This window comes from Malaclemys terrapin, chromosome 23, assembly GCF_027887155.1.
Source record: "Malaclemys terrapin pileata isolate rMalTer1 chromosome 23, rMalTer1.hap1, whole genome shotgun sequence".
NCBI classification, from domain to species: domain Eukaryota; kingdom Metazoa; phylum Chordata; order Testudines; family Emydidae; genus Malaclemys; species Malaclemys terrapin.
The window spans coordinates 15,793,735-15,808,783 of NC_071527.1; the positions used below are offsets into that span (position 1 = coordinate 15,793,735).

Consider the following 15,049-nt stretch of genomic DNA (forward strand, 5'->3'; position numbering starts at 1 on the left):
TTGCTGTAGCTTCTATCCTTAGTAGTACCTCAATCGTTACTAGTTCTGCAGTTAGTAGTCTGGCCCGGGGCATATCCCGAGCCCCAGGCTTCAAGTCCTACGACTCCTGTCGCAATTCCATGCCCAGAAGCGGGCCACACTCCGAGTGTCTTCACTGTCTGGGCGAGGCTCACACAAGTGAGCGGTGTAAAATTTGCAAGTCCTTTAAGCCCCGGACTAAAGCGAACGCGAGATCCGACTATGGGCCCTACTTATGGAATCGACATTGGCCCTGGCACGGCGCGCCAACCCGACCCGGAGCTGGGCACTGCGTCCTCGTTGCAGAGCGATGCCCTATCCAGCAGTCGGCACCGCTCCCCGGCCAAGAAGCAGGGCAAGTCCCAGCGACGCTGAGATAAGGACAGTGGTGAGGCCGGACCTGAGTTGGCCAGCCCATGAACCCCGTCGGGACCCAGACCTCCGACTCATGCGGAGCGAAGCAGTCCGGCCCTGTCCGCGCGTGCCTCCCCGCCAATAAGGGTTCCTTCCATGCCGGAGGCAGCCCAGGCGGCGCGCGATGTCCTCGTCATGCCGGTACCGAGCAGGCCGCCAGAGCTGGGGCCCCGGTCCCGAGGGAAGCCACCGTTGGGTGCCCAGCCCTCACTGGCCAGGTTGGTTATTGACGCCTCCACTCAATCCGCCAGGCCCTCCCATAGCCCCCGACAGACCTCCACTCCATTGTTGGGGTCACCTGGGAGCGAGTCGCCTGAGTCTTCCTCGACCCAAAGGGGCCGCAGGCGCCGGCATGGAAAGCGTCAACGCTCTTCGTCCAGTGTTAGCAGGTCTCAACGACGCCGGCACCGCTGGTCCTATCGCAATGATCGCCATGGTCGGAGTGCATCCCAGCACTCACCGGCACCGCGGCGTTATACCCAGAGTCACCGACGGGACTCCAGGGATACTACCTCCGACGTCTACTTCTCCTCGTCGTCGAGGTCGAAATCCCGGGGCAGGACCCGACATGGACGGCAGCGGTCGAGCTGCTCCTAGGCACCGTGCGCTCCTCGGCCACCTCTGCCTCGGCCCCCAGCCATCCTTCCCCGGGCCACATCATTCCCCAGGAACAGATAACCCTGGTGGGACCCCAGGTGACTCAGTGGCAAAGGGTGCCATGGCAAGGACAGTGGTGCCAGTGGGCACCATCGCCCCAAGCGCCCGCACCGCTGAGGCCCCACTCCGTGGCTGGGGCATCCCAAGCCCACTCTGCGTCCCTGCCTCGGCACCGAGAGCAGTCCTCGGGTGCCGCACCACCGGCACTGCACCCAGACTCGGACGCGGAGTGTAGTCTGCTGGCACTGCCCGATGCGCTAAGGGTCGTCCCGGTCGCCCCGTCGGCACCGGATGAGTCCATAGCGGCACCGCCTCCTCCTTCTCAAGAGGATTTCAAGGCGCATGAGTACCTCTATACTCACCCCACCCCGAACTCATTGGTGGTGGAGTCAGTCAACCGCCGTGAACGGCATGGTCAGCCCGCACCAACCCCTAAGGATAAGGAGGCCAGGAGACTGGACACTTTAGGAAAAAAGGTTTATTCCTCTGCCAGTTTCCAGCTCAGGGTGGCAAACCATCAAGCCCTCCTGAGCAGGATTGACTTTAACTTGTGGGGCTCTTTGCCAAAATTCGAGCCCTCCCTCCAAGAGCAGGACAGGAAGGAGTTCAGAGCGCTACTTGCTGAGGGTGCGGCGGTAGCGAAAGCAGCTCTCCATCCTGCCTCGGACGCAGCTGACACGGCGGTTCATTTGATGGCCACAGCGATCTCCATGAGACAGGTGTCGTAGCTTTCCCTGTCGGGGCTGTCAGTGGAGTCCCAGGCTCTGATGCAGGACCTGCCATTTGGTGGCAAAGCATTATTTGCAGACCAGACAGACACCCGTCTGCACGGGATGAAGGACTCCCGCACCACCCTGCAGACACTCGGTCTGTACGTCCCGCCGGCCAAGGACAAGCCCAGACCACAGCCCTTGGCTCCCCCTGCATGGGGCAGATAAGAGCCCCCACCCAAGAGGCCTAGGGACCAGAGGCACAGATCTCAGCATCAATCCCACTCGGCCCCACGCCCCGGACCCTCGAAGGGCAAGAGGCAGGGCAAGAGGCGTTTTTGACTGTTTGTGGGGGCCCACCCGGCGTGTTGCCAGGGAACCCCCCCCCAGTTAATAAAGTTAGTTTTTGGCAACCGTTTATCTGCCTTCAGGGTACATTGGTCCCGTATAACATCGGACCGGTGGTCCTCAGTACCATCTCCGAGGGATATAGGCTGCAGTTCGTTTCAACCCCACCGCATGACCCTCTGCCCCGGGATGCCCCGTGGGACCCGGAGCACGCCCTTCTGTTAAGTAAGGAGGTGACTCGCCTCCTCACCTTAGGTACCTCAGGAATTCCGGGGCAAGGGGTTTTACTCCCAGTACTTCCTGATCCCGAAGGCGAAAGGCGAGCTCAGGCCCATCCTCGACCTGTGGAATCTCAACCAATTTCTGGTTCGCTACAAATTCCATATGGTGTCCCTGGCCTCTATTGTCCCGTCCCTGGACCCGGGAGATTGGTTCGCAGCCCTGGACCTCCAGGATGTGTACTTCCACATCCACATTTTCGAGGGCCACAGGCGTTTCCTCCGCTTCCTGGTAGGGACAGACCACTACCAGTTCACGGTCCTCCCCTTTGGTCTTTCTACGGCCCCCAGGGTTTTCACCAAATGTATGGCGGTGGTCGCAGCCCACCTCAGGAGGAACGGGCTGCAGATCTTCCCCTACCTGGACCACTGGCTGCTCAAGGGCAAGTCTCGGTCCCAGGTGCAGGTGCAGATGGAATTCCTGCTAGACACCTGCACGAGTCTAGGCCTAGTGGTAAACGAGGAGAAATCCACGTTAGCCCCGGTTCAGTGCATACATTTCATAGGGGCGCAGTTAGACTCGCTGGTGGCCACGGCCTCCCTCCCCCGGGACAGGTTCGAGACGCTCAAAGGTCTCATCGCCTTGGTCATGGCCTTCCCGGTGACGACGGCACAGATGTGCCTTCAAATCCTAGGCCATATGGCAGCATACATCTTCGTGGTGCGACATGCAGGGCTCAGGATGAGGCCCCTCCAGCTTTGGCTGGCTTCCCACTATTCCCAGGCCAGGGACGGCCTGGACGAGGTCGTCACGCTGCCACCCTATATAGTGGCCGACCTGCAATGGTGGTCCCTCCCAGGCAACATGCTCCAGGGTATCCCCTTCTGGGAGCCCCCTCCCTCACTAGATCTGGTATCGGACGCTTCAGACCTGGGATGGGGAGCCTATGTGGGGAACTTCAGGACCCAGGGCAGATGGTCACCCTCGGAATTATCCCTGCACATAAATATCAGGGAACTCAGGGTGGTACACCTGGGGTGCGTGGCCTTCTGCCAGCACTTAGGAGGAAAGGTGGTCAGAGTACTCACAGACAATACGGCCGCAATGTATTATATCAACAAGGAGGGGGACACATGTTCAGCGGCCTTGTGTCAGGAAGCCCAACTCCTGTGGGAGTTTGGTATAGCCCAAGACATCCTCCTGAGGGCCTTTCACCTGCCCGGCAAGCGCAATACGCTCGCGGATCACCTGAGCAGGTTTTTCTCCCAACAACACGAATAGTCTCTACGCAAGGAGGTGGCCACGCGGCTCTTCCTATGCTGGGGCATTCCCCAGGTAGATCTGTTCGCCACTGCCCAGAATCGCATGTGCTCATGATTCTGCTCCAGGGCGGGGGAGGGCGAAGGGGCGATATCGGACGCATTCCTGATTCCATGGGTGGGCCACCTGTTCTACACTCCTGCAGCTTTCGGTGCCCCCCCCCCGCACAGGCTGCTGCTTCGGCCGGACCTCCTCTCCCAGGAGGGAGGACGTCTGCTCCATCCCAACCTGGCCGCGCTCCACTTGACAGCGTGGGTGCTCCATGGTTAAATGAGGAGGAGGGGAGGTGTTCGGAGGGTGTTCGACAGGTCCTGCTAGAGAGCAGGAAACCATCCACACATCGAACCTACTTGGCAAAATGGTATCGGTTCTCCAGATGGGCGAGGGGGAAGGGTACTTCCCCCTCCTCCGCACCTCTCCAACTCATCCTTGATTACCTCCTGTCCCTTAGGTCCCAAAGGCTGGCGCCCTCCTCGGTCAGGATGCACCTGGCAGCCATCTCGGCTGGTGCAGGGCCACTCGGTGTTTTCATACTACATGATGTCCCAGTTCCTGAAAGGGCTGGATCGGGCCTTCCCGTACGCTAGACCCCCGGTCCTGCTCTGGGACCTGAATCTTGTGCTCTCCCGCCTCACAGGGCCCCCCTTCGAGCCCTTGGCCACTTGTTTTTGGTCCCACTTATCGTGGAAAGTGGCGTTCCTGATGGCCATCACCTCAGCCCGCCGGGTCTCGGAGCTCAGGGCCCTGACCTCCGAGCCCCCATACACGGTCTTCCATAGGGATAAGATTCAGCTCTGCCCGCATCCGGCTTTTCTGCCGAAGGTGGTCTCAGCTTTTCACATAGATCAGGACATTTTCTTCCCGGTCCTCTGTCCTAAGCCCCATTCCTCCAACGAGGAACGGCGCCTGCACATGTTAGATGTGCGTAGAGCGCTGGCTTTTTACCTTGACAGAACCAGACCATTTAGGAAATCCCCCCAGCTGTTTATTGCATCGGCCGAGCGCATGAGGGGGCGACCGGTTTCCACCTAGCAGATCTCCCGCTGGATCACCTCGTGCATACGCACTTGTTCTGACCTGGCAGGGGTTCCCCTGCCTCCTATAGTGACGGCTCATTCGACGAGAGCTCAGGCCTCGTCAGCGGCCTATGTGGCTCACGTCCCTATTCAGGACATCTGCAGGGCTGCTACATGGTCCTCTGTCCACACCTTCTCATCACACTATGCGATCGTCTCCCAAACACGGGATGACGCAGGATTTGGTAGGGCGGTGCTCCACCCGGGTAACCCTTAAAACTCCTACCCACCTCCGTCAGATATAGCTTGGAGTCACCTACAGTGGAATACACATGAGCAATCACTCGAAGAAGAAAGGACAGTTACCTGTTCCGTAACTGGCGTTCTTTGAGATGCGTTGCTCAGGTGTATTCCACATCCCGCCCTCCTTCCCCTCTGTCGGAGTTGTCTGGCAAGAAGGAACTGAGGGTGGGGGGAGCACACAGCCCCCTTTATGGCACGATATACAGGCGCCACTCCAGGGGTCACAGTGGGGCTCCACCACTACGGGTACTGCTACGGGAAAAACTTCTGGCACCGGTGCACGTGGCGAGCACACACATCTACACCTACAGTGGAATACACCTGAGCAACACATCTCAAAGAACGCCAGTTACGGAACAGGTAACTATCCTTTGCTGCTGCTCCTGCTGTAGACTCCTTTGTGGGGGGGGCCTGCCTGCTCGCTCCCCAGAGGAGGCGAGCGAGGGGCCAGCCTTTGTTCAATCCCGCCTCCGCCTCCTTCGGGAGATGGATCATGGCTCCCGCTTCTTCTATGCCCTGGAGAAAAGGAAAGGGGCCAAGAAGCAGGTCATCTGCCTCCTGGTGAAGGACAGCACCCCCTGCATGGATCCGGCAGAGATGTGCGAGAGGGCCAGGGCCTTTTCTCCCCGGAGCCGACCGATCCTGACACTCGCAGAGTGCTCTGGGACGGACTCCCGATGGTCAGCATGGGCGACCGAGACTGGCTAGAGCTGCCTCGCTCTCTGGCCGAGCTCTCAGAAGTCCTCCGCCGCATGCCCACCAATAAATCTCCGGGCATGGACCGGCTGACCGTGGAGTTCTACCACGTGTTCTGGGACGTCCTCAGCCCAGACCTTGTCACCGTCTGGGCCGAGTCCTTGCAGAGCGGGGTCCTCCCTCTCTCATGCAGGTGAGCCTTGTTTGCCTTATTGCCAAAGAAGGGGGATCTCCGTGACTTACAGAATTGGCGTCCCATATCGCTCCTCAGCATGGATTACAAAATCGTGGCAAAGGCCATCTCACTGCAGCTGGGGTCCGTGCTGGTGGATGTGGTCCGTGCTGGTGGACGTGGTCCACCAAGACCAGACCTACGCCATCCCGAGCCGAACCATCTTTGATAACCTATATCTGGTCCGGTATCTCCTGGAGCTGGGGTGTAGGGATGATCTGTCGTTCGCTCTCCTGTCCCTGGATCAGGAGAAGTCATTCAACAGGATGGACCATGGGTAACTCCTGAGCACTCTGCGAGCGTTTGGCTTCGGACCCCAGTTTGTGGGCTTTCTCCAGGTGCTGTACGCCTCCGTGGAGTGTCTGGTCAGGCTCAACTGGACCCTGATTGAACCGGTCAGCTTCTGGCGGGGAGTACGGCAGGGGTGCCCCCTCTCGGGCCAGCTGTACGCTCTGGTGATTGAGCCCTGTCTCCTCTGCCGGAGACTGACAGGGTTGGTGGTGTGAGAGCCAGAGCTGTGGCTGGTCCTGTCGGCAAACGCCGATGACGTTCTCCTTGCGGTCCAGGACCAGGGCGACTTGGCACAGGTGGAGGCTTGCCAGGCCATCTACTCGGCAGCCTCCTCCGCCCGGGTCAACTGGGTCAAGAGCTCTGGCCTGGTGGTCGGGGACGGGTGGCGGGCGAGCTCCCTCCCACCCACGCTTCAGGCCATCCGGTAGAGCGCGGGTCCGCTGCTCTATCTCAGCCACTCAGCCATCCGGAGAACTGGCATGGCTTAGAGGGCAGGGTGACGGAGCGGCTCCGGAAATGGACAGGACTACTCCAGTGCCTCTCCCTCGGAGGGAGGGCACTGGTGTTCAATCAACTAGTCCTGTCCATACTCTGGTACCGGCTCAACACCCTGGTCCCAGCCCCGGGCTTTCTGGCCACCCTCTGGAACCTCATTAGTTGTCCCCTGGAATCATTTGGCTTCCAGGTCCTGTAGATCCTCCCCTTAGTCTCGGGAAAGGTCCTTTAGCAGTGGGCCCTCCCACTTCCTGGATCCCAATAGGATCACTCTCCTGTAGCCATCTGGCCTGCCCCTATCACACCCCTTACAGGTAAAGTGATTCTGTACCTCTGGCCAGGAGGAATTTGAGGTTACTGCATACATAAAGGTTGTTACCCTTCCCTTTATATTTATGACAGATGTGGCAGTCAGAATTGATTCCAGCTCCCTCTCCCAGGGCTGGGCTGGAGTAAGATGCTTATTTTTGTCCCCTGAATTCAGCAGATGTGACTCCAAATGCCTATGGGGACCTGATTGTGATGTAACTACAATGCTGAGCTGCTGTAACTCCGGTTAATTGCTCCTAATTTACACCAGTGTGAGATCAGAATCGGGCCCACAGAGCAGATCCATTACATTTCAAACTTCTTTGTAGATTTCCCAGGGCTGCCTGAGGGACAAAGTCACCTTTCCATGATGGCTGGAACAATGGGACCTCATGGACATTGGGTCCGATTCTGCTCTCAGTTTACACCAGCATGAATATGGAGTAACAGCACTGAAGTCAGTGGAGCTACTCCAGATTTACACAGCTGCCCCTGAGATCAGAACTAGGCTTTCAGATGCTCAAGGAACAAGATGTCTGACATACTTTTCTCCTATGTTTTGCAAGGGACAGGTTCTTAGCTGCTCCCTCTGCTTTAAAACAAAACCTCTCCCTTCACTCTCTTTCATACAGCTAGTGGTGAAAGGAGCTACCGATGAAGACGGGGGAATCCATGAGCCGGGAACTGAAATAAAACTCAAGCTGGAAGGAGACCACAGAGCTTATGTCGGCCTGGTGGCCGTGGACAAAGGGGTCTACGTTCTGAACAAAAAACACAAAATTACACAATCTAAGGTGCGGCATGAAAGATGTTGGTTGTCACTTGTGACGTTTTATAGCGGGAAATGCAGCTCGGCTCTTATCCTTGCTTGACACTCCAGGATGGCGAAAAGGGAAGTGAGCCTTTTGTTTGCAGACCTGCAGCTTGGGGTGTGAGCTCGACTGTACTTTAACTGAGCTGGGCCAGGCCAGGTCAGTACTTGGCTGGGAGACACCCAGTGAAACCCAGGGTACTGCAGGGAGCTGTTCTGCACACACTAAAGGACACCCTGCCCTTTGGACACTGTTGACCCAGATGGTGCTGGGCTGTAGGGAGCTGTGCGGGTGATGCAGTAGGGGGCGCTCTCTCTTCAGAGGCAGTTCTCACCCCAGTGCCCATGGTGGTGCTGTACATCAGGGAGTGGGGATGTGCTCAGGAGGAGGCGCTCTCCCTCCCCAGTCAGAGCTGAACCCAATGTCCCAGTGCGGCACTAGGGGACGCTGTGCTGCATTGAGTGGAGTGGGGGCTCAGCAGGGGGTGCTGTCCCCTCCCAGTCAGTGCTGAACCCAATGTCCCAGTGCAACATTGGGGGGTGCTGTGCTGCAGGGAAAAGTGTTAGTGACTCAACAGAGGGTGGCTTTCTTCTGAGTCAGCGCTGGTCCCCGGGCCCTATCAAGGTTCTAGGGGATGCAATGCTACTGAAACTGCCATTTGTCAGCTGACATATCAAACAGAGGTTCTGGTCATTAAATGTCCTGTGACCCTTTCCACAAGGGTCAGGCCCCGGGTGTTCTGGCTGAATTCTAACTTGGGTATTTAATTTCTCTCTTCATAACATCCTCCTCTGTCTGGGTTCAACTGGCTGCATAATTCTTTCTTTCTCCTCCTAAAATCGGTTGTGTTGCTGGTGCAGAATAGCTGTTGTGCTCCATCCCAGAGGTGGCCGCATTTCAGTGGGGACTGAGTTGCAATAAATCCTTTGCTTACAGCTCAGATTTTGCTTTCATTTACACTGCTGCAAACACAGAGCTAGTCAAAGGAAGTCAGTGGAGTTACTGCAGATTGCACAGCTGTACCTGAAACCAGAATCTGGCTCAGAGCCTGTATAATGCTTTGGGATCATGCTGGATGGCACCGTATAAATGGGAGGTACCATTGTTAACAATAATCTCTCAACCATTGTGTTTGCACCTCACAGATCTGGGACTCCGTGGAGAAGAGTGACATTGGCTGTACAGCTGGCAGTGGAAAGAACAATCTGGGGGTATTTACGGATGCTGGACTGGCCCTGGAGACGAGCAATAGGATTTCCACAGTCCAGAGAACAGGTATCACTCTATAGAGCTGAACGGTCACCATGAGCGATGGAGGAAGGGAGAAAAGAGTCAGCAAAGCAAGGCACAGTGATCTACGCCATGAGACCGGGGTAGGGATATCAGTCTAGCAGGGCAAATCCCACTGGAACGGCCTAGGAATGGAAATGTTGGGGTTACCGGGGGGGATGAAAATAAGTCCTGAATTCCCACTGGCCCCCACCTATTAAAAAAAGAGGGATTAATTTTAAGAATGGGATGGTTCCGAGGAGGGGATTCAAAGACCTTCTCTTCTAGTCCACTGGGTTCCTCCCATTTCCAAAGTATCTTTCTTCCCCCTGGCCTGGAAGGGACGGGCAGATGGTTGGTTCGTCTTTCTGACTCTCTCTCTGTCCCAGGCTGCAGGCTTTTGGGGGCAGCGCGCTAGGAAGGAGGAAGCAATGAAGCCTCCTTCACTCTCCTCTCTTTCTGGTTGCCCTGGCTGGCTGAGCATCTGCCCAACAGGTCTTATGTGGCTGGGACAGGAAGGAGCAATATCTTATGTGCCAAAATGGCTTTTCTGGTTTTCTGATTTCCCCCTAAATCAATGGGATTCTGCTCATTGAGGCCTAGACAATTCTCGGAAATTTGGGAACTGACCGGACGCCGTGTTCGAAAGTTACCCTGTTACATCCAGACAGAGAAATGGCAGCAAGTTGAGTGTAGGGCCTCACTCGGAGGGTGGGTTTTTATTTTCTGTTTCTCACTTCCTTCTGCAGATCCAGAGTGTCCCCAGCCAGCAAAACGCCGACGTCGCTCCGTTCAGCTCATTGAGTATAAGGCAATGAAAAGTAGGTACTAATCAGGGGGTTTGCTGTCCTTGGTCAAAGCAAGCATGCGAAGCAGGAATGTGATTCCCTAGTGTGACCAGTTTCATTCTGCTACAGCCTCCTGCCAGCTGCATTTCCTGTAACATGAGATGGGGGAGTCTGGATAGACTTCCATATGAGGAGAGATTGGAACTGGTCAATTTATAGAGGCGATGCGATAGACGTATAGAAAATAATGAATGGTAAATTGCTCTTTGGGGCACGGACCATCTCTCTGTTCTGTGTTGGTAAAGCCCCCAGCACTGTGGGATTCTGGGCCATGACTGGGGACCCAAAGTGCTACTACAACTCAAATAACAACAACTTGTACATTGTTACATTACCCATATTAGCACAAGGAGACACTCAACCCAACTGAATGGTTTCTAATTAAGAATTTATAAAAGGAACTATTTTCATACACGATGCATAATTAACCCATAGTACTCACCACCACAGGATTGTATTGAGGCCAAGAGCCTAGCAGGATTCAAAAAAGGATGAGCCATTTACATGGAAAAGGAGGATGTTCACCATTCCATAGGATAGAATTTTTTAAGAAGAGCTATACATCCTCATGCTTCAGGGCACAAGCCAACCTCTGACTGGGGTCAGGAAGAAACTTCTCTGTGGGCAGGTTATTCCACTATGCGGTTTCTTGCACCTTTCTCTGAAGCTGCTGGTGCTAGTCAGTGTTAGAGACAAGATACTGGATTGGACAGAGCAAAGTGCCAGTTCCTATGTTCTTTCTTTGGCCATGTCTAGCAGTAAATGAATGACAGAGAGAGAGAGTGAAGACTAGAAGAAATGTGGTAGGAATGATCTTCTGGCTTGTACATTTCAGCGGCAGATTACCAAGACCGGAAGCTGAAGAAATGCTGTGAAGACGGGATGCACGAGAACCCCATGGGGCACAGCTGCGAGAAGCGGGCTGGGTACATCCTGGATACGGATGAATGCAAGAAGTCCTTCCTCGACTGCTGCAATTATATCAAGACCATACGGGACAAGCTGCAACAGGAGCTCCACCTGCAGCTTGCAAGAAGCAAGTACCAGGGTTTCAATATCACTCAGAGGAGCAAGACTGGGGGGATTGTTAGACAAATAAAACTGCGGCAGATGAAGCAACCCTGCTCATGTTCACAGATCCCCCCAGGGGCAGATGGGCATAAATGCAATGGCAACAATCCTATTAGTGTTGCACCATGTTGATATGGGGACCCAGATGAGTCAGGGTAATAACCTCTTCACAGGTCGCCGCTGAGGTTTAACCTTTGTTTCTAAAGTACAGTCCTCTACCACTTGAGCTAAAGGGGTAACTAGGAATAGTAGTAGGCTCTTACCCTTTGCAGAATATCCACTAGAGGGGGCACATGTAGCACTGAGCCAGTGGCTTATACCAGTGTTATAGGAGCCCAGAAAAGGCTAGCTCTTGGGGAAACAGCAAGGCAAGCATGGAGAGGAGAAGAAGCCTGTGGCTTCCCCTCCAGCCGTTCAACCACACTCCAATTCATGCTTTTCTGGGCTGGCAGCATCAAAACTTGGCAACATAGGTCAAATCACGGATGCTTTCAGGTCAGTTCTAGAGGAGGCCCACCCTCAAATCCTTTCAGATTTGCCCCATCCCAATCAATGTCACTGCAGAGCCAGACGGTCTGTGATTTGACTTTCCAGGTGACTTGGATGAAGATTTCATGTCCGACGAAGATATTACCTCAAGGAGCCAGTTTCCAGAGAGCTGGTTGTGGCAAGTGGAGCAGCTGACTGGGAAACCAAATAAACTGGGGTAAGAGCACGTGGCCGTGTCACTCCCACTCATCAAAGGGCCACATTCAGACGTGGTATGGTGTAGCTCCCACTCAAGTCAGTGTCTCTTCACCAGCAAGATCCCCAGTGGAGCCGGCTGGAGTATTTGTCATGAATTAGGGCCAGCATTCAGCAGCTGATCCATATTCATAGAGTCACGTCTAGATTTTAAGGCCAGAAGGAGCCATTAGATCATCTAATCTCACCTCCTGTGTAACAGAGACCAGAGAATTTCATTCAGTTACTCCAGTTTTGAGCCCATATTTAGGTACCTTAAAGAACTGGCCCAACTTCCAGAGGTGCTGAGCAGCCAGCGGTATCCCCTGGCTTCAGCCCTAATGAAAAACCAGGCTGCTGATTTAGGTGCTAGAATAGGATGTAGGTGTCTGGCTGTTTAGCGTTGGCCTTTTATCCTGTTCAGGAACAGTTCCTCATTTCTGTTTAGTATCAGAGGGGTAGCCGTGTTAGTCTGAATCTGTAAAAAGCAACAGAGGGTCCTGTGGCACCTTTGAGACTAACAGAAGTATTGGGAGCATAAGCTTTCGTGGGTAAGAACCTCACTTCTTCATCTTGACTTGCATCTGAAGAAGTGAGGTTCTTACCCACGAAAGCTTATGCTCCCAATACTTCTGTTAGTCTCAAAGGTGCCACAGGACCCTCTGTTGCTCATTTCTGTTTGTTGTTCAGGGTGCGTTATTGGATCGACAAGTCACGTGATATTGATGGTGCTTTCTAATTGGATGTGTGATAAATGAAGGGGGGTAGCTCCCTTTTATGAACATCCATCCAGCCAGTTAGCTATAAATTCCCTCTTAGTAGCTGTTCTCTACTTGCTTTTCCTGTAAAGAGTTAAAAAGTCCATAGGTAAAAGGAAGGGAGTGGGCACCTTACCAAAAGAGCCAATGGGAAGGCTAGAACTTTTTAAAATTGAGAAAAAACTTCCCCTTTGTCAGTCTGTGTTGTTCTCCCAGAGCGCAGAGACAGGGCTGGAACTATGCTCTAAGAGTTTGAGCCAGGTATGAAAAATCATCAAATCATACCTAGAAACCACTCATTTGGAACCCCAGATATGTAAGTAGATCAGGAAATGTCTAGGAAGACGTGATTAGGTTTATCTCTTTTCTTTCTTTATGGCTTGTGGACTCCTCTGTGCTAACCCCGGGTGCTTTTGTTTTGTTTGTAACCTTTAAGCTGGACCTCAAGAAAGCTATTCTTGCTTCTTAATTTTTGTATTTCCTCTTTTTAAATCTAGCAATAGCCAGAGTTTTTAGATGTATTTGTTTCTTTTTTTTTTAAATAAAGTTTACTTTTTTAAAGGATTGGAGTTTTTTGTGTTAAGAGGTTTGTGCACACGTTGTTTAATTAGCTGGTGGCAACAGCTGATTTTCTTTGTTTACGTTCTCAGCTGTCCCCCAAAGGGGGCGGGGTGAAAGGGCTTGAGGGTACCCCATAGGAAGGAATTCCCAAGTGCACCTTCCTGGGTTCTCAAAGGGGTTTTTGCTCTCGGGTGATAGCAGCATCTACCAATCCAAGGTCAGAGAAAAGCTGCAACCTTGGAAGTTTAATGCAAGCCTGGTGTGACCAGTATTAATTTCTAGAATCCTTGCTGGCACCCACCTTCTGCACTCAAAGTGCCAGAGTGGGGAATCAGCCTTGACAGGATGGCTGAACCATTGTAAATGAGGCACTGGGCCAGGCCCCTCTCCACTGGAATGGAATATAATTCCGCTCCTTGGAATTAGATCTGGACACTAGAATTAATATCCCTACCCTTGAGACCTTTAAAACAGGTCGTGTCCTGTGGCTGGTGCAAAACTTGGACCACTGAGTTACTCCCCAGAGATTACTCTGTATTTTAGTGGGGGGGGGGGTGAAGAAGGCTTTACCATGAACCTCAGTCCTAAGATAGGAGAACCTACATCCTTAGCTGGGGAATGTCCATGAGTCCTAGCTCCTTCCTTCTGTAAAAGACTTTGTCTTTCTCTTTCCATATAGAATTTCTTCCAATACGACGTGTATTTTCCTGAAGGATTCCATCACCACCTGGGAAGTCCTGGCTGTGAGCCTTTCAGAGACCAAAGGTGAGGAACACCACAAGCTCTCCACAGAACAGGCAGAAAAGCTAGTGGGGAAAAGACCCCAGGCCACAATGGGCCTTGGAAACGTCACAGTGAGATGGAACAATCAAGGAGACAGCAGACACATTTCAGGACTAAAGTATAAGTCCCCCTGTCTCTGACCCTGGGTCTTTTCCCATTGCAGGGATCTGTGTGGCTGACCCATATGAGATAAAAGTAAGGAAAGATTTTTTCATTGACCTCCGGCTGCCCTACTCCGTAGTGAGGAATGAGCAGGTGGAAATCCGGGCTATTCTCTACAACTATCAGAACAAAAACATTAAGGTAAGCTCACCACCTCATGGGGCTCTGCAATGGACCTGAGGTGTCAATGCTTTGACAGACAGCCAAACCAAAACAAAATAGTGGAAGCCTTGTTCTTCTAGGGTCTGATCCCTTTGGGGCTGGACACCCTTGACTCCCATTGAACTTGTTGAGTGCTCAGCCCCTTGAAGGATCAGGCTATGGAATCCACCCAATTAAGAACATAAGAACGGCCAGACTGGGTCAGACCAGTGGTCCATCTAGCCTAGTATCCTGTCTTCCGACAGCGACCAGTGCCAGGTACTTCAGAGGGAATGAACAGAACAGGTAATCATCAAGTGATCCATCCCCTGTTGCCTATTCCCAGCTTCTGGCAAGATTGCATGATACAGAGAGAGATAAAAAATGCCCTTCTGGCTGCCATTCTTCTCTGGCTGGGCATCAAATCTGTGAGTAGGTACCAGGTTTGGGGCTTTCTGCTGACTCACACCAGTAGCCAGACCAGGTGGGTCTCATTACTTCCACTCAGGAACACCACAGGCTGAGGGCCTCTCTGAGGCAGGACAGAACTAGAGCGGGAGGAGGGTCCTGAAGGGCCTCTCAGGAAGGAGGTCAGGATACAGTCATGTGCTTTGTAAGTATAGTCCTGTCTGTTATTTATTAAGATTAAAGGCAAACTCCAGTCAGAGGGTATGTTTTGGATCAATGGCCTACAGCAGGGGTAGGCAACCTATGGCACGTGTGCCGAAGGCGGCACGCGAGCTGATTTTCAGTGGCACTCACACTGCCCAGGTCCTGGCCACCGGTCCGGAGGGGCTCTGCATATTAATTTAATTTTAAATGAAGCTTCTTAAACATTTTAAAAACCTTATTTACTTTACATACAAAAATAGTTTAGTTATATATTATAGACT

The 15,049-nt window shown here is 53.3% G+C and overlaps 1 protein-coding gene across 1 annotated transcript in view; it reads left to right on the forward strand.

The window, feature by feature from the left end:
* Window positions 1–15,049, forward strand: part of LOC128828317 (complement C3-like) — an 87,603-nt gene that overhangs the window by 37,621 nt on the left and 34,933 nt on the right. The window contains exons 15-21 of the mRNA XM_054012875.1: window positions 7,661–7,822; window positions 8,986–9,115; window positions 9,859–9,930; window positions 10,793–10,993; window positions 11,623–11,734; window positions 13,750–13,835; window positions 14,017–14,156. Of these exons, the coding sequence (XP_053868850.1) occupies window positions 7,661–7,822; window positions 8,986–9,115; window positions 9,859–9,930; window positions 10,793–10,993; window positions 11,623–11,734; window positions 13,750–13,835; window positions 14,017–14,156 (903 nt within the window). The remainder of the gene's footprint in view (window positions 1–7,660; window positions 7,823–8,985; window positions 9,116–9,858; window positions 9,931–10,792; window positions 10,994–11,622; window positions 11,735–13,749; window positions 13,836–14,016; window positions 14,157–15,049) is intronic.